The sequence below is a fragment of the Piliocolobus tephrosceles genome, chromosome 6 (assembly GCF_002776525.5).
Source record: "Piliocolobus tephrosceles isolate RC106 chromosome 6, ASM277652v3, whole genome shotgun sequence".
Lineage (NCBI taxonomy): Eukaryota > Metazoa > Chordata > Mammalia > Primates > Cercopithecidae > Piliocolobus > Piliocolobus tephrosceles.
In genome coordinates, this window is record NC_045439.1 from 28,906,426 (window position 1) to 28,925,122 (window position 18,697).

At 42.7% G+C, this 18,697-nt stretch overlaps 1 protein-coding gene across 1 annotated transcript in view; it reads left to right on the forward strand.

The window, feature by feature from the left end:
- The first annotated feature begins 1,781 nt into the window (after nt 1-1,781).
- Nucleotides 1,782-18,697, forward strand: part of SPTLC2 (serine palmitoyltransferase long chain base subunit 2) — a 109,666-nt gene continuing 92,750 nt past the window's right edge. Inside the window, exon 1 of the mRNA XM_023184946.2 lies at nt 1,782-1,996. Within this exon, the coding sequence (XP_023040714.1) occupies nt 1,871-1,996 (126 nt within the window). The 5' untranslated portion in view covers nt 1,782-1,870. The remainder of the gene's footprint in view (nt 1,997-18,697) is intronic.

Below are 18,697 nucleotides of genomic sequence, written 5' to 3' on the forward strand. Positions count from 1 at the left end.
CTGAGTTTCTGAAGGTTTCCTCAGAATACCCTCCCCATCCTTCTCAGTTCCAGCCCTCCAAGTACCACTCATCTTCCAAGATCTATCTCATTGTGCATCTTCCTCGCAAGCCGTCTCCAAATTCATTCAGCTCACTCCCTAAGCTTCAGTTAAATCCCTTAGCCTTGCTTCCATCCAGATTCCTGCTCTGAAAACTTTCTACATGGTTAGACTCATCACTGCCATTCAGCTTCCCTCATCAGGACTCCTGTTGCCAAATCTCTCCAGCTTTAGGTTGGTCTTTAACTGTTGTTTTCTTGTCTCTCACTGAAATGTAAGCTCCATGAAGCACAGCCACATGCTTCTTTTTTAGCCTTATACATACAGACGTATATTCACTTTAAGATCAATAGTGTTTGTCCTCAAATAGGATGTGTGGGATGCATGATCCCACCTTCTGTTAGATTATTCAGCTCCTAAGTCATGCAAAACCGATACCTTGTGGACCTCCTTTCTAAAGCTCCTGCAGGGTAGGGGAAGAATGCATGGATTCTCATAGGTGCATTTAGCAATTACTAGTAACGAACACTTAATGAATGCTCACTAATTGCTAGGTCCTGTACAAAATACATTACATACATAAACTTATTCAATCTTCATGACAACTATTATTATCCCCACTGAACAGATGAAGACACATAGAGGTCACTCAGCTAGTAAGTAGCGCAGCAGCTAGGATTTAAAACCCAGACCGACTCCACAGTCCATACTCTTAATTATGACACTAAATTCTTTATGGATAACAGAAAGTCTCTAATTGTAATGTAGATCAATTTCCTTGCTTTCTAACCCAATGGGAAGATGGAAGTAAAAGGGTGAGAAAACAATATTTATTATACTCCTATTACAAGCCAAGTATTATAAGAGGTGCATAATGGGTTAATGATATAATTCTTGCAATAAGTCTAGGAAGCAGGAAGTATTAACTCCATTTTAAAGAATTTGGCTTCTAAAGTGGTTAAATACAGTGCTCAAGTTTTAGCTTCCAGTTACCGGCAGAGTTGGAATTAGACCAGGTTTTCTAACTTTGAAGTAAAGACTTTAAAGGAGGCTGTATGGAAAACCCTGCCAAGGGCAAATGTGAAGGGCACGTGAAAAGACATCTGAATTATTACTTATAATAATTCATAAATAGTGAATGTGTGGCGCAAATTGAAGAATGGTGAGAGATTGTCAAAATATCTATTCTGTAAATACTCACAAAGGAATAAGCTAATTAAATACGGAAGCTGCGGGTCTTGGGCTAGGACATAAAGCCCAGAACTTTCCGTGAGGCAAAGGCCGACACTGCGCCACCTGTCCTGGAGAACCTGGGAACCCGCTCTAGAGACTTCGGCTCAGCCCCTTTTCTTTCCTCACACTCTAATTGGCTACTTTTCCCTGGGCTCCGCCTCCTCCTCTGTCTGGACCATTAAACAGACAAGCCCTACCCAGGACCTGGATGCGGCCTCCAATCAGGTGCCAGGCCCTGGAATCCCTCTAGAGAAGCCCCCTCTCCGGCGAGGCGCTTTGCTCTCGTCCGTGATTGGCCAGGCAGCAGCATGGGGTCCGCCTCCTTCTCTTCCAGATAGGTCAGCGGTCTTTAGGACCACATCCCTCTCGGCCGATCCCTGCCGCTCTTTCCCTTCGCTGCGTGGCCTTGGGCGAGCCCGGTACTCTGCGGAGAGCGCCCCGCCCTCTGTGAAGGCCCGCCCGGGAATTGGCGGCGGCGCTGCAGCCATTTCCGGTTTCGGGGAGGTGGGTGGGGTGCGGAGCGGGACTTGGAGCCGCTGCCGCCGCTGCCGCTGCCGCCGCCCACAGATCCTGCCTTGCGCCTGGTGCTGCCAGGAAGATGCGGCCGGGGCCCGGAGGCTGCTGCTGTCGCCGCACGGTGCGGGCGAATGGCTGCGTGGCGAACGGAGAAGTACGGAACGGGTACGTGAGGAGCAGCGCCGCAGCCGCAGCCGCCGCCAGCCAGGTACGAGGGGCCCGCGCCGCGGGGCCGGGGTGGCGGTGCGGGCTGGCGGAGGGGCGGCAGAGCAGGGCGAGGTCTCCGGGCCATCCGCTGGGCAATCCGCCGGGTGGACGCAGCTCGCAGGTGTGGGCGGCAGTGTCCGGCCGCTGCCCCGACCTCCACGAGCCTGGAAGCTCAAGGACGGCTGGGGGGCTCCCCACGTCTCCGCGCCTGGAGGTCTTCCTCCCTTCCTCCGGAGCTCTGGATTCTGCTCAGAGCTCCGGGTACCTTTCTCTGACCCATCCTGCCAGAAGTGTGTGCTGCCCCCAGGGGAAGCAATGAGGGACCCCTCGGACCCCAGTGGGAGCTACCCAAGGGCTCCCGAGGGTCCCTTCTCAGACCTCCGAGGTTGTTGCTTCCTCTTAAAGTCCTGCAGCCTTCCAAAGAAAACCACCCATGGGGTCCTTAAGAGGCAAAGAAAGTTAGGCGGTGGTGTCAGATGGAAACACACCCAGCCTCTCCCAACCACGTTCTGGACTACCACGTTCGCTCCCCAAGCAGGACATTGGTACGTAGATCTGGCAGGGAATCCAAGCTGGTCCCTCGAAAGCATCATTCTCTTAACTCTGCTTGTGAGACTGTACCCCATGCTCCAGGTTGAATTGGGTGGCTCCTTCGACCCTTTTCTGAACACGAGTGCTCTCACACAAGGGGATTGTTAAGCTTGGTGGTGACTTGCGATGACTATACTAATTAACCATGCTGAATCATCAACCAAGTTCAGGCAGTTCTAAAATATTTTGAAAAGTTCTAAATTCAAGACAGTGCTTATTATCAACCTTACAGTGCTCTAGACTGACAAGTATTCTGTTGAAATGTGTTTTTAAAGATGAGCTGGTTAAAAAGATGCAAGATCGGTGTTCCTGGGAGAGAGTGTCGCCTTAATTTCCAGTTGACTTTAATACGTTTAAGTCTTGTACAGATACTAAGGAACACTTAGAAAGTACCCTGTTCCCCATTAGCAGGAGTTTGATCTTTGCAGTTTTGATAGGATGGTGATCTTAATTTGGCTTTAACATAAATATCTGGCAGGCTCCACCCCAGATGAGTAGTTATGATGGATAGATCTGTTACTGTTTGGTGTGAAGCAGAAAATGAAGCATTTTTCTAGGTCATGTGAGATATTGAGACTGAGAGTTGAGGGGAAAAATAAGTAAAACAGACTTGACCTCCCCTGAAGTTGTAAGGTGTCAAAGCGAAGTAGTACACAGATCAAATGATTTGTTTTCACTTTTAAAGAAATAATTGTGTGAGGGAGGAAGTGATAACAATGAGCTCATTATAAGCAGTGGAATAGTTTGTCGTTTTCCTAGCAATGTAAACGACTTATAAGACAAAATTGTTGTGGTATAGAATGTAATAGGGAAATTTAACGGGTAGGAGTTAGAAAATACATTGTAGGTGAATGAGTGAGGTATGAATTTTTTTTTTTTTTTTTTTTTTTTTTGAGATGGAGTTTCGCTCTTGTCGCCCAGGCTGGAGTGCAGTGGCGCAATCTCGGTTCACTGCAGCCTCCACCCCGTGGGTTCAAGCGATTCTCCTGCCTCAGCCTCCCGAGTAGCGGGGATTACAGGCGCCCGTCACCACGCCCGGCTAATTTTTGTATTTTTAGTAGAGATGGGGTGTCACCATGTTGGCCAGGCTGATTTCGAACTCCTGACCTCAGGTGATCCGCCTGCCTTGGCCTCTGAAAGTGCTGGGATTACAGGCGCGCTCTGCCGAGGTATGATTTTTTTTTTAAATGAAAAAGGAAGTCAAGAGAGGTGTTCACGCTTCAGAGGTGCTTTGTGTTAAAATGCTGCTTTCAATCCCTGTGAGTTATGTTCTGATTTAGTAGGAAATCAAGGACCTTTCTTCCATAATCTCTTAACAATTTAGCATTTGTAGAATGATATTTCTTCAGAGCTTGTCAACTAATAAGGTGAAGAAATATCAAGGTACTAACATGACATTTTAAAATCTGTATAAATAACATTTGGTTGACTTTTGGGGACATGTTTTATAAAAGTTTCACTCAAGGCACGTTGGTGACATTTAAAAGAATGGTCTGTTGGAATGCTGTGAGGGCTGCAGTATCCCTTCTAGAAAACTACTTCTCACCAGTATTTTTTAAACAGACTTCAGATCTGGAACTTTCTACGCTCTCAGATGGAGGAATATTGTCTGTGAATTTTTTTCTTTCTTTTTTTGTACAAAAGAGAGATCTTGGTAACTACATGAGAGCTATACAATATCTTAACATTTTTTAAAAGTTGTTTTCATTTTAATTAAAGCGATGTGCTTGTGCTCCAACTTCTACCTGTCTTTCCCATTTTTCTGAAGGAAATGTTGCCAACTGTGCCATCAAAAATATGCATACAGCTGTGTGTCATGCTTTTACTAGAATATGAATTTAGAGTATAACGTGATTGAGATGTAAATTATTTTCCTCACATCTCCCACCATGCCTTTTAATGAACAGGAGAGAAGTCAGAAACGTCTAAGATCACTTTACACTCTCGAGTATGTTTCTGTGCTTGAAGGGGTGAATGAATGTATATAGTAAAAGAACAACTCTTGGATTTGTGTTTAGAATTTGATTAGCTAGATGCTGTGTTAAGGAGTTATGAAACAGATATTGCTGTTTAGTGATGACAGTAGACACACAGTTTTCACAATAGTAGCAGCTGAACAATAAAGCAGTAATTTTTCCTCTTTGCTATTCAGATGAGTGGGAGGAGCACAAACCTTTATTTGAGGTAAAGTGTGGCAATTTGCCCAAGGGACACTTTTACATTAGCATTGGAAAGAACCTTTGAGAGTTTATGTAATTCAGTCCTTTATCTCTTTGTAGGACTTTATTAAAATCAGTCCTGATAGAAAATTCTATGCTGTTTTTAAAGATCTCCAGGGGATTTGCAGCAAGTTTTTCTCTATAGCAAATTGCATTATCCCGTGATCTTAATTACCATATTTCTTCTGTGGATTTAACCTTTGATTAAGTAAATGCCATGTTTTGGTTGTCCCTGAAATACAATAGTTTATTCGTGTGTTTGTTTTTAAAACTCCATGTTAACGGCTCTTTTTAAAAGAGCTTCCATTTCTGTATAGAACTTTGGAGATTTAGGTTTTCCTTTTACTTTCCTCAATTAGTTAAAAAGTATGAAAGAAAAAAATTAACTACCTTTGAGACAGTTTTGACCCTAACTTTGTTCCCTTTGGGTGTAGTTTTTTTTTTTTTTTTTTTTTTTTTTGGAGACGGAGTCGCACTCTGTTGCCCAGGCTGGAGTGCAGTGGCCAGATCTCAGCTCACTGCAAGCTCCGCCTCCCGGGTTTATGCCATTCTCCTGCCTCAGCCTCCTGAGTAGCTGGGGCTACAGGTGCCCGCCACCTCGCCCAGCTAGTTTTTTGTATTTTTTAGTAGAGACGGGGTTTCACCGTGTTAGCTAGGATGGTCTCGATCTCCTGACCTCGTGATCTGCCCGTCTCAGCCTCCCAAAGTGCTGGGATTACAGGCTTGAGCCACCGCGCCCGGCCTGGGTGTAGTTTTAATGAGATATTAGAAGGATGAGAGCTCTCTGGCTGTCAGAATAAAAAATTCTGTCTCGAGGAATTGGGGCAAAAGTTATGTTCTTATGTTAAATAATAAGACAAGCAAAGTAGAAAGAACAAAGTGTTAGTCTTGCTTCTTAGGAGGAGGCAAATAAATAACTAATGAAAGCTGGTTTACTGAATAGCTACTAGCTTTTGTTTCCACTGAGGGGAAACAGTAACTGGGGATTTAATGTGATAGTTAAGGAAAAGGAGAAGATAGTTATGAGGCCGTAACGGTAGAAATAGTTAGAATGGTCATATACCTGTTTAGATGTAGCAGGTTCTGATAAGATACCTCAGATACCTCAAGGCTTTTCAGAAATAATGTAATTACAACTTGCAGTACAACATTTTCATTTCAATTTTTGCTCTAAGGGGAAGCATATCTTGATTTTTACATAACTGCAGCTGAAGAATTCCAGTTATTTCAGGTACTTAGGAATTTTCTTTAACAGGAATTCTTGGGAAATGTGTGAGCAACTGTGTTCTTAAGGTAGTATTTTAGAACTAGGATGTTCAGAAAAGTCAGACTTGCCCACTTTTTAGGGTTTGCCCAGGTGCCATAGAAACTTGCACTGCTTTGAGCAAGACAGTTAATTGGTTGATTTAATTAGATTCAATTTTTGAAAGAAAGAAGCAGTGTTTATTGGTAGAATAGGCAATTCAGAGGGATGGGTAGAGGCAGTGTTTGCATTCTGAGTGGGTGTGCCACACTTGATTAAATAAATGGTTTGTGGAGTCAAAGGCAGTTCCCTTCTGGGTAGTTTCTGAGAAGCTTCTGTAATATAATTCACAGTTTGTGACCAATTAAAAAGTAAATCCTTTGCTCTTGACCCATTTACTGTTAGAAAATTTATCTTAAGTTTGTCTTTAAGACTACTTTTTATTACAAAGCTTGACGCGGCTATTTTTCCTTTTTTTTAAAAAAAATCATTTTTACTTCTCATTATGGAAATAATACATGTTTAAGGTGAGATCGTAAAGCATTGGGATAATCTCTGTGTTAGGGTTTTTTTTTGAGATGGAGTCTCACTCTGTCGCCCAGGCTGGAATGCAGTGGCGCCATCTCAGCTCACGACAACCTCCACCTCCCAGGTTCAAATGATTCTCCAGCCTCAGCCTCCCGAGTAGCTGGGATTACAGGCATGTACCACCAGGCCTAGCTAATTTTTGCATTTTTAGTAGAGACAAGGTGGAGGTTTCACCGTGTTGGCCAGGCTGGTCTCGAATTCCTGACCTCAGGTGATCCACCTGCCTCGGCCCCCCAAAGTGCTGGGATTACAGGCATGAACCACCGCGCCCAGCTGGAGGTTTGTTTTTTAATGTGGTCTATTGTAAATCGGTGTGCTACTTTCTAATAATTTTTTTGTTGTTGTTTGCTTTGTTTGCAAGACAGGGTCTCACATCAGCCTGGCCTGTGATGGCGCAGTCATAGCTTACTGCAGCCTCAACTTCCTGGGCTCAAGCGATCTTCCCACCTCAGCCTCCCGAGTATCTGGGTCCACAGGTGTGCACCACTACAGTGGGCTAATTTTTTTGTTTTGTTTTGTTTTGAGATGGAGTCTCGCTCTGTCGCCCAGGCTGGAGTGCAGCGGCGTGATCTTGGCTCACTGCAAGCTCCACCTCCTGGGTTCACACCATTCTCCTGCCTCAGCCTCCCGAGTAACTGGAACTATAGGTGCCTGCCACCACACCTGGCTAATTTTTTGTATTTTTAGTAGAGATGGGATTTCACTGTGTTAGCCAGGATGGTCTCGATCTCCTGACCTCGTGATCAGCCTGCCTTGGCCTCCCAAAGTGCTGGGATTACAGGTGTGAACCACTGTGTCTAGCCCAGCATTATTTATAATAGCCAAAAAGTAGAAACAATCCAAATGTCTATCAACTGATGAATAGATAAAATATGGTATATCAAATATGGTATATCCATATAAAAGGATATTATTTGGCAATACTATTGAAGGAATGCAGTACTAATGCATGCAGGAGAATACTACCTTGTTTATGGCCATGTGTTTATATAGTAAAAGTATTTAAAAATGCAGGGGCGTGATAAACACCAAATTCCCAATTCCTCTGGGGAGGAAAGGAAATACAGCATTTCCCCAGGACAAACTTCTTAAAAAGATTGGAGAACTACTTAAACATGTCAGATCTTGACACTGTCCTGATGGCCTCCTGTCACTGATAACAAAATACAAAATAGGGTTTACAAGGCCCGCCATGAACTTTCCCATCCCTTTCTGACTTCATATCCTGCCAGGTCACTGCTTTTTAGCCAGTCTGGGCTTTCTGATGTTCCCCAAACACATTGCCATCAAGCACACCTCCTCCCTGGGGCCTTATTATTATTGTTATTATCATTATTATTTTGAGATGGAGCCTCAATCTGTCACCCAGGCTGGAGCGCAGTGGTGCGATCTCAGCTCACTGCAGTCTCCACCTCCTAGGTTCAAACGATTCTCCTGTCTCAGCCTCCCAAAGTGCTGGAATTACAGGCGTGAGCCACCATGCCTGGGGTCCCTGGGACTTTAGCCTTTACAGTTACCTCAGCCTGGAAAGCTTTTTTATAGAGTTCTCTTCCCTACTCCAAGTCCATCTGCTTACACCTTACCTCCACCCTGTTTAAAATGCTCTTTTTCCACAGTTTTATTCTCATTGTAGCAGTGTGACCTGAGACGGTATATCTGTTTGCTTATCTGATGTCTACCTCCCTCACAGGAGTGTATTTCTAGTGCTTGGATCATGCCTAGCTCATGGCAGGGACTCAATAAGTGTTAAATGAATGAATGATAACTTTAATGTTTTATTCAATGGGAAAAAGATCTAAAGCATATAAGCTAAATCTTAAGTTTTGATAAAGCTAGATGTTGAGTAGAGTTTTATTTCTATTTTTTGATGATAATTAGTGTGTCGTATTTCATTCATATGCTCCTGGTTGACAAAAACTAGCTCCCTAAAATAATGTTATAGACATAAGAAAGAAATGAATTGTGGTGATACATAAGCCATTAAAGAAACCCATAGCCTCATTTATAGTATATCAGGTTTGCAAGTGGTTTAAAACAATAGCGGTTTGCTGAATGTTCTTACTAGCATGAGGGGACCGCTTGTGAGAAATAGGAAGAGGCCAGAGAAGGTCCCGGGGGTCTGGCACACTCTGGTATACTTCATCACCTCTTCCTGAGCTCTCCCTACAGGGCACTGGGGCCAGTGGTGACTTCTGCAGCACCCTCTCCATTGTCTTACCAAGGGCTTCAACTGTGAGACGCCGGCTGGTGCTACAAGGAAGGGGAAACGCATCAGCTCTTTTCTCTGCTCTTTTCTCACGTTGATTTCAAACGCCTAGAAGCTGGGCTGAGAAACCGGGCCTGTGATCCTGATTGGACTGCAGTCCACCACGTGCTGAAGAACTCTGCGGGTTGTGCTAAAGGATAGTGTCTTTATTGCCTCCTGTGTAAGCTTGACTTTTTTATAGGCAAGCAGGTTATTTCCAGGACAACTAAATTAGTTGGTGCCAAACCTCATTTCCTAGAAACAGACGTTTTCTTAGTAGAGGAAACCCATATAACTGTCTGTTTCCATCTAAGTGTAGCTAATAACATGAATAACAAAAAGAGCTAATTATTTAAATAGCAAAAATAAGTATGGAAGATGAATGTGAAGTAAAATTCTAATATTAAGCCACTGATTATTTTAAAACAATCCGATTAAATTGTAGTACCTCTGAAATAATTAAAGGAAAATTTGATTCTTAGAACATCTCAATTCATTGGAAGGCCATGGAATTAATAAAATAAAAAAAGAAAATATCAGGCAATATAAACTAAGGAATGGCAAATAGAATATGTATTGATTGGTGCAAACTAATTGTGTTTTTTGCCATTGAAAGTAATTACTTTTGCCATTACTTTTTTTTTTTTTTTTTTTTTTTTTGAGACGGAGTCTTGCTCTGCCACCCAGGCTAGAGTACAGTGGCCGGATCTCAGCTCACTGCAAGCTCCGCCTCCCAGGTTCATGCCATTCTCCTGTCTCAGCCTCCCGAGTAGCTGGGACTACAGGCGCCCGCCTCGTCGCCCGGCTAGTTTTTTGTATTTTCTATTAGAGACGGGGTTTCACCGTATTAGCCAGGGTGGTCTCGATCTCCTGACCTCGTGATCCGCCCGTCTCGGCCTCCCAAAGTGCTGGGATTACAGGCTTGAGCCACCACGCCCGGCCTACTTTTGCCATTACTTTTAATGGCAAAAACCATGTAATGGCAATTGCTTTTGCACCAAACTATAAATAATTGGACTCTAGTTCCAACTTTGGTATTTAACTTTCCCACAACTGTTGACAAATTGCTTAACCTACTTTCCTTGATTTTGTCAGTCAAGTGAAGAGGAAGAGACAGCTTGAGAAACATTTGTAAGAGAAATGCTTATTACTTTGTATGTGTTTTTCATCTTGCATATTAAATATAAATTCCTTTAGGTGATATTCTTTAAAATGATTTCCTAACTCCCTTTTATATTTACACCCATGGTCTCTTTAAAAAAAAAAATACTGCACAATTCTTGAAGACAAGGATTACCTCTTATTTGTATCATCAAATATAGAGTACGGTTTGTTTGTTTGTTTGTTTTTCTGAGATGGGTCTTGTTCTATCACTCAGGCTGGAGTGTAGTGGCCCCATCATGGCTCACTGCAGCTTCAACCTCCTGGGCTCAAGAGATTCTGCCATCTCAGCCTACCCAGTAGATGGTACTACCGGCATGCACCACCACATCCAGCTAATTTTTTAAAATTTTGTGTAGAGATAGGGTTTCACTGTGTTTCCCAGGCTGGTTTTAAACTCCTGGGAGCCAAGCAGTCCTCCCGCCTTGGCCTCCCAAAGTGTTGGGATTACAGGCATGAGCCACGGTGCCCAGCCTAGAGTACGGTTCTTGACATATAGATAGAAATTAAGTATTCGTAGAATGAGTGAAAAAAAAAATGAAATGATTATGTTGATTTTGAGTTTCTCAATGGAATAGGGCTTTGGGTTCCTAGAAGAAACTTTAATGTCAAAAAATTATTTTGTAGTTTTGAAAATGTTAAAAAATTGAACATGAGAAATCTCCACTTCTCTAGGCACGTGAAATTAAAGGGAGGGATGATCAAGTTGTGACAGATTACCTCGACTGGCAGTGCTGATGCAAGAAGGTGAACATGTAGACTGCTGTGTTCTGTACACACACACACACACACACACACAGTGCCCTACCTCCAGGAAAGCAAAAGTTGTTGTTGTTGTTACTGTTTTTTGAGACAGAGTCTCGCTGTGTTGCCCAGGCTGGAGTGTAGTGGCGTGCAGTTTCGGCTCACTGCAACCTCTACCTCCCAGGCTCAAGCGGCTGTCCTGCCCCAGCCTCCCAAGTAGCTGGGATTATGGGCGTGTGCCACCATGCCTGGCAAATTTTTGTATTTTTAGTAGAGACAGGGTTTCACCATGTTGGTCAGGCTGGTCTTGAACTCCTGACCTAGTGATCAGGAGTTCAAGGGAGCCCACTTTGGTCTTCTAAAATGCTGGAACTACAAGCGTGAGCTACTGCGCCCGGCAGCAGAAGTTTTTGAAGATTTCTAGACAAATGTGTGTAAAGACCTTTAGACTCTAAAGTTAATGTTTTTGCCTTTTGCAGTCTTAGGCAGATTCAGTGAGGTGTAAAACACCTCTATCCAAACACCTGAGTTGGACTGGGCTGAAGATTTAAGTCCTTCAGGTCAGTGTATCTCAAGGGTGGGATCCATTGTATGTTTGTTACAGACCACTCCCTCTAGCTTTATCTGCTAAGCACTGTGAGATTGTGCTTGATTTCACTTTGCCTTTCTTTCTAGTTCAGGCCTCCAGCCTCCCCAGCTGGAGGAAAATGTCCTGTGTAGAAAACTGGTCATAAATTTAGGGCTCTTACGGAATTTAGTCTGTCATGCCAACCCATACAGCTGTCAAAAGTTCTGCTGGTTTTTCTTTCTCTTGGAGTTCTCCCTATGGCAAGCCCCAGTTATCATCACTCACGCTGAAGCTCTGCAAGTACCACAAGGAGAGAGAAAATGGCTGGCACTTTCAGCTCACCTAGAAAGGGCTCTTCTCCCTGTGGAATTTTAATTCTGCTAGTCCTCTTTGCTACGCATAGAAGACAGCTCTTCAATCTTTAAAGCCATTTATTTATTTGAATAATCTATATGGTTTATCTAGTTGTTACTGTGAAAGCAATAGCTTTCTTCTCTCTATTAAAGCTATCCTGGAAGTGGAGGTCGCATTGTTTTTTGAATTTTTGTTACCACAAACATGACATAAGAATAAGTTTGTACTGGGCCAGGCATGGTGGCTTACGCCTGCAATTCCAGCACGTTGGAAGGCCAAACTGGGAGGATTCCTTGAGGCCAGGAGTTCAAGACCAGCCTGGGCAACATAGGGAAACCTCATCTAAAAAAAAATTACCCAGGTATGGTGGCGAGCACTTGTATAGTCTCAGCTACTCTGGAGGCTGAGGTGAGAGGACTACATGAACCCAGGAGTTTGAGGTTACGGTGAGCAATGGTTATGCCACTCTACTCCAGCTTGGGCAGCAACAGAGTGAGACCTTGTCTCAAAATAAATAAATAGGCCAAATGTTTAAAGTAGGAAGTCAAAGAGGCCAGCCATGCCACTACAAGATAACCAGTGTTTTTAATTTGGTTTGTAGCATTCCAGATTAGCATGTGTGTACATGAGTTTGTCATTTTACCTTTTTTGGGGGGCGGGGAGACAGAGTCTTGCTTTGTTGCCCAGGCTGGAATGTGGTTGCAGGATCTTGGCTCACCGCAACCTCCATCTCCCAGGTTCAAGCAATTCTCCTGCCTCAGCCTCCTGAGTAGCTGGGATTACAGGCATGCGCCACCACACCCGGCTAATTTTGTATTTTTAGTAGAAATGGAGTTTCTCCATGTTAGTCAGGCTGGTCTCAAACTCCCGACCTCAGGTGATCCACCCGCCTTGGCCTTCCAAAGTGTTGGGGTTACAGGTGTGAGCCACCGCGTCCGGCCAGGAAATATTTTTTAAAACTTTCTTGAAACCCTTAAAGTTGACAGGCTCTGCTAACATGACAAATACCCAATAAAAATGTCGAACAAAGTTCTAAGAGATTTTAATATAGAATCTCTGTCTGTTAACTTTTTTAGTTGAGAGTAACAGAAACTGACTCTGGTTAAACTAAGCAAAAAGGTGATTTATTGGAAGGACAATAGGTATGCAAAAAAGGGATGGGGGATAAAATTGAACAGGTCTCAGAAAGGCAGGAATTGCCACAGCTCTTGGGACCTCAGCGGCAGGAGTTTGTGAACCCTTTCTTTTTTTTTTTTTTTTTTTTTTTGAGACGGAGTCTCGCTCTGTCGCCCAGGCTGGAGTGCAGTGGCCAGATCTCAGCTCACTGCAATCTCCGCCTCCCGGTTTCACGCCATTCTCCTGCAGCCTCCCGAGCAGCTGGGACTACAGGTGCCCGCCACCTTGCCCAGCTAGTTTTTTGTATTTTTAGTAGAGACGGGGTTTCACCGTGTTAGCCAGGGTGGTCTCGATCTCCTGACCTTGTGATCCACCCGTCTCGGCCTCCCAAAGTGCTGGGATTACAGGCTTGAGCCACCGTGCCCGGCCGTGAACCCTTTCTTCAGGACATTGGAGACCCACTGCCCTTCAGACTCTCTCCCCACTGACATTTTAAATCCCCGTAAAAGAGGGTTGTTGGATTTCTTTTGGCATAGGTGTCGGTGCTGTGTCCATCAGTTATGGTCCAGGAAATATGATCACAAAGCATACACGTGACCACCAGGGGCCCATCCCTGCATATCAGGGAGTATTTCCAGAGAAGGGAAATGGACACAAACCAGGTTGCCTTTCCAGTGGTGTGCACCACAAAACCAGATTGGAGCACGTGGAGGGGACAGAGTGGAGGGTATGGTATTACAGGCTCAGAACATGTCAGAGGTGGAGGAGAGCTCAGATGAAGATGCAGAATTTGTGGCAGAGCTGCACATGTACTCCAGTCTTCCGGCTCTTGCATCTCTTACACTGCGATGCTTATCTAGAGGTGGAAAAGCGTTACAGCAGAGGCTTGGGTGGCCAGTTAGTGTGATAACTCCTGGGCAGACATCAGTGCCCAGTGTGTACAGGGTGCCACTGAACTGAAATGGAAATGTTCCACTCCATATATGCTTGAAGATCTCCTTTTGGGGGTTTTCAATAGGAAAATGATAATGTCAAAATATAAATGTGTTTCACAACTAGTTTTGGAAACATTTTTCATTCCATTCGGCATGAGATACTTACTGACAAAAATTAAGAAATTTATGCTGATTACAAGAAAAACTGTGGACTTCCTCCTTTTCTAAATTTCCTTGCTGAAAAAAGGAGACACTTCTGAACATACACATTCAGAGCATGGTATAGCCTATGTGATTTGTGTAAAGCTCCAAACTGTTCTCTTTAATATGTGTGGTATGTAGTAGGGAGAGGCCAGTACATTTCAGTAAAATTCCAAGAAAGGACAGTTTCTGCAGAACAGATTTTAAGGAGCAACAGAAACACACCACTTGAAAATGAGTAGGGTTCATTTAATGGACAAAGCATGATAACAGTTCTTTGATTGCTGAAGAATAATGGGTGGTTCACATTAGACATTAAGTTTTTAAAAATAATGTTCCAAACCATTCACCAGCTAGGCAGGTTCTGTTATCCTGCTGTAGCATGCAGCTGGAATGTGCTTATTTGCTTAAGGAAATCGTGCTTTTGTGATTTTGTATTCATATCAGAAATGTGTGCTTCTGTTTCCTAGTAATTACTTCGCTGTTACTGCATCGTAACATAGTTACTCCCTGTCCTTTCCTGGGTAGTTACTCCCTGTCCTTTCGTGGGATTCTTGAAACCTTTACTCAGGATCATTTCTCCTAAGTCAGTTTACAGTGCACTAAAAACTTTTTTATTTCAATTGTTTAAAAAAATTTTTTCCTGACACTTGAGAAAGACAGAAGGGAACATATAATCCAGGATTTTCTTTTGCTATAGAGGATATCATTAGGACGTTTGGCAAAATCTGAATAAAGTTGTAGACTAGGCTGGGCACAGTGGCTCATGCCTATAATCCCAGCACTTTGGGAGACCAAGGCAGGAGGATAGCTTGAGCCCAGGAGTTTGAGACCAGCCTGGGCAATGTAGTGAAGCCCCATCTCTACAATAAATAAGTAAATAAATAAGCCGGGCATGGTGGCACTTGCCTGTGGTCCCAGCTTCCTGGGAGGCTGAGGCCAGAGGATTGCTTAAGCCTGAAAGGTCGAGGCTGCAGTGAGCCATGATTGCACCACTGCACTCCGTCCTGGGTGGCAGAGTCAGATGCTATCAAAAACAAAAACAAAAAAACAACTTTCTACCTCCTTAAAATTCTCTTGTGCCCCACAAGAAGCTCTTGGACTAAAGCACAGAAAGTCATTACTAATTCTATCTGGAAGGCAGAAAATAAGGTGGAGCCAAAGATGACTCCAAACTTGGGAGACTGGGTAGACTGGATAGTGATGCTGTTGACCAAAATAGGTAATAGAAGAGGAGTGTCAGGTTTTCACTGAGAGGGAGGGTTAGGATGGTAAGAAGTTCAGCTTTAGATTTGTTGAGTTTGAGGCGCCCATGAAGTCTAAGTGGAACTATATAGGAGGCAGGTGGAAATGTGAATGTGGAGTTCTGGAAAGGAATCTGGGATTGCAGTGTAGGCTTGAGCTTACTTGTAGCATGGAAGGTCTAACTGAGAACTCATAAGTAGATGAGAATTCACTAGAGAGGCTATCGATAGTGAGGTGACTGAGGTTGTGATGATAGGCATGTTTTGCTTTTATTTACTCTGTTTTAGTCCAAATGGTGAATTAAGTCAATGACAAAATTTAGTTTAAGCTTTAAAAATATGACAAGTAAAAATTCAGAAATACATACTCGTAAAAAGCAAGAAGAAAAATCAAACCAGTTTAGAAGGTTATGAACAAAAAATATGCCTTCTTTTCCCACCCCACTCCTTACCCGAGTTTCTTGTGTCTCCTTCCAGACAATTTTAGTCATATGGAAATGAATGTATTACACGTATGGCTTATCTTTTACTATACTTTCCCATTATTGCTTTGGTTAGGAGTGCCTTTTCAGCTGCTTAATAAACATGGTTGACAGCCCACAGGCATGTGGACAAAATGGCTCATTAGTTTGATTTTTTTTCCTTCTCTTGTTCTGTAAAGTGTTTTATGGTGGTGTGCTTGTAGTCTTGTCTGAAAAAAATTTCTTCCTTTGCATTTGTATTTTCTTCAACAGTAATATTACCGTTCAAGCAAAGATTTCTTGATATTCCTAAATCTTTCCTTGATTAATAGTGCTAAGATAGTATCACATTCTTCTTTGCTTAACGTGAGCTGTGAACAGACTGATACGAAATGTTATTAAGTGTTAACTATTTATTTATTTACTTTATTATTATTTTTTTTTTTCTGAGACGGAGTCTTGCTCTGTTGCCCAGGCTGGAGTGCAGTGGCCGGATCTCAGCTCACTGCAAGCTCCGCCTCCCGGGTTTACGCCATTCTCCTGCCTCAGCCTCCCGAGTAGCTGGGACTACAGGCGCCTGCCACCTCGGCCGGCTAGTTTTTTGTATTTTTTAGTAGAAACGGGGTTTCACAGTGTTAGCCAGGATGGTCTCGATCTCCTGACCTCGTGATCCACCCGTCTCGGCCTCCCAAAGTGCTAACTATTTATTAAGACTTCATAAATACTACCCTGGGTGCTAGATGTGCAATGATGAGCAAAACAGACCTGGTGTTTTTCCTCAAGGATTATTACCTATGTGTAAGAGAGTAATACCATTATTATTATTTGAATCATGTGAAAGATAAGATTTAGCATCAGTTCTTAAAGGTGAAGTGTTTTTGTTCTCTCAGAGTTTAAAGGCTTTTCACCTTTGAGAGACCCGCGTGTCAGTTGGCGTGCCCATCCGCGCCGCCCCCCCCCCAACATCAGTCACTCTGTTTTGACTGAAACCACATTCCAGAGTCACTTCTTTTCACAAGTTCTAAAGGTGGAAAAAAAGAAACCCCACCCACTTCTTAGTTGAATTTTAATTCTTTAAAATACATTTAATTTTGAATAAGGCTGTGGTAAAATCACACAGTTCTTCATAATGGTTTAGCATCCTCCTCCCTAGAGAGTCCAGCCTACAGTATAAATGGACTTGATCCTGCCGGTGTGAGTGTGCCTGAAATTAAGGCGGATATCTTTCAAACAGACCCACCCACAGCATTCCTGACCTGTCAACTCGCTGCACGTTGGTTAGAGACTGCAGGGGGGTTCTGTGATTTCCAGGCTTTTTAATGATGTGTACAGTTGAGAGTAAATAGTTTAAATAATTTCATAGTTAGGGAGAGTTTGGCACTGGTATTAAACAGAGTTCTTAAGGCAAAATATTTTCAGATACGCTTTTTAAAGAGATGATCAGAATGTTAATTTTTTTTTGTCTTTTAAATTGCTTTTCATTTTGCTTTGCCCGGCTTAATAACTTTTTTATATTGTTATGTTGTTAATTTTTGAACAATTTTCTGTCTTCAGATACTGGCTCAATTTTAGCTATTCTGTTCTAAACACATTACAACCTTACTCCCACGTAAATGTTTAAGTATTAAATATTGACACCAAACTTTCTCCTATGTGGAAGAGATTGATGAAGACCTAAATGAGTTTGTGAATAGTTTTCAGAAGTTATTTAGATCATCAGGTTGAATCAGTACCAACAGATTCCATCCATCTGCCATGCCTATCTGAATGCCTGTCCTTTGTCACATACAACTGTGTCTTTCCAAACTATTCCAATTTGTAACACTGAAGCAGCTTTCCAAAACTAACATTACCAGGATAGGATACTCTAAAATATTTTTACCCCTTGGATGTGTATAACAATTGATTGTATAGTTATGTAAATTTCATTAATTTGTTTTTATTTGTTTATATCATATCTCTGATCAGATTGCCTGAGAGGACAAGAAAGGATCTTTTAGTTCTTTGGGACTTTTCATGATGCTTAATTGACGATATGCCTCTGATAAATTTTGATTAACTATCCTCACTACAGTTGTTTCAAAGTTAAGATTAAAGTTAACACACAAACTTGTCTAGCAGATTTCTTCTATAAAGCAAGATTTCCATTAAAATTGACCAAGAAGCAAAAAGTTATCATCTATGAGATCGAAAGTAAAGTAGCTTGGTTTTTGTGTATTAAAGTCCAAGTATCCCAAAAGTTAAAACAAGGGATAATCTCACAATTTTTGGGAATGAATACTTAAGATGAAGGGGGACAGAGGAATTCACGACAGTTACTAACAGTTTTTCCCCTTGTTTTGGGTTTCACTTTCTTTTTACTTTTATATAATGCTGGACTACACTTTGGTTTTTTTTTTTTTTTTTTTGAGACAGGGTCTCACTCTGTCACCCAGGCTGCAGGCAAGTGGCATGATCATGGCTTACTGCCGCCTCGACCTTCTGGGTTCAGGTGATCCTCCCACCTATCTCCTGAGGAGGTGGGACTACAGGCATGTGCCACCATGTCCAGCTAGTATTTTGGGTTTTTTTTTGTAGAGACAGGATTTTGCCATGTGCCCAGGCTGGTCTCAAACTCCTGGGCTCAGGTGATCCACCCACCTTGGCCTCCCAAAGTGCTAGGATTACAGGCATGCGCCAGTGCACCCAGCCTAGACCACACTTATGTAATATAACATCTTAGTTTTTTGCGTGATTTACTTGTGTTATCACTACCGACAAAGATTAATTTGAACTACGTGTTTCTACAGGGGCCTACTGCTGATAATTATTTGGAATACTATGGCTGGGTGGCTTTGAGAATGTGTGGTAGTAAAATATTTACAAATATTTTACATTCTAAAGCTGAATTTACTTTTGAACTTTTGATCTCTTCGTCTGTAAGCTAATATAGTACTTTTTTCAGGATAGGCTTTCTCGTTGATTTACGTTTTTTGCTTTTTTTATTAGAACAAAAGAAATTACGCTAGCATTTTAGGATCTATTTAAGAAAA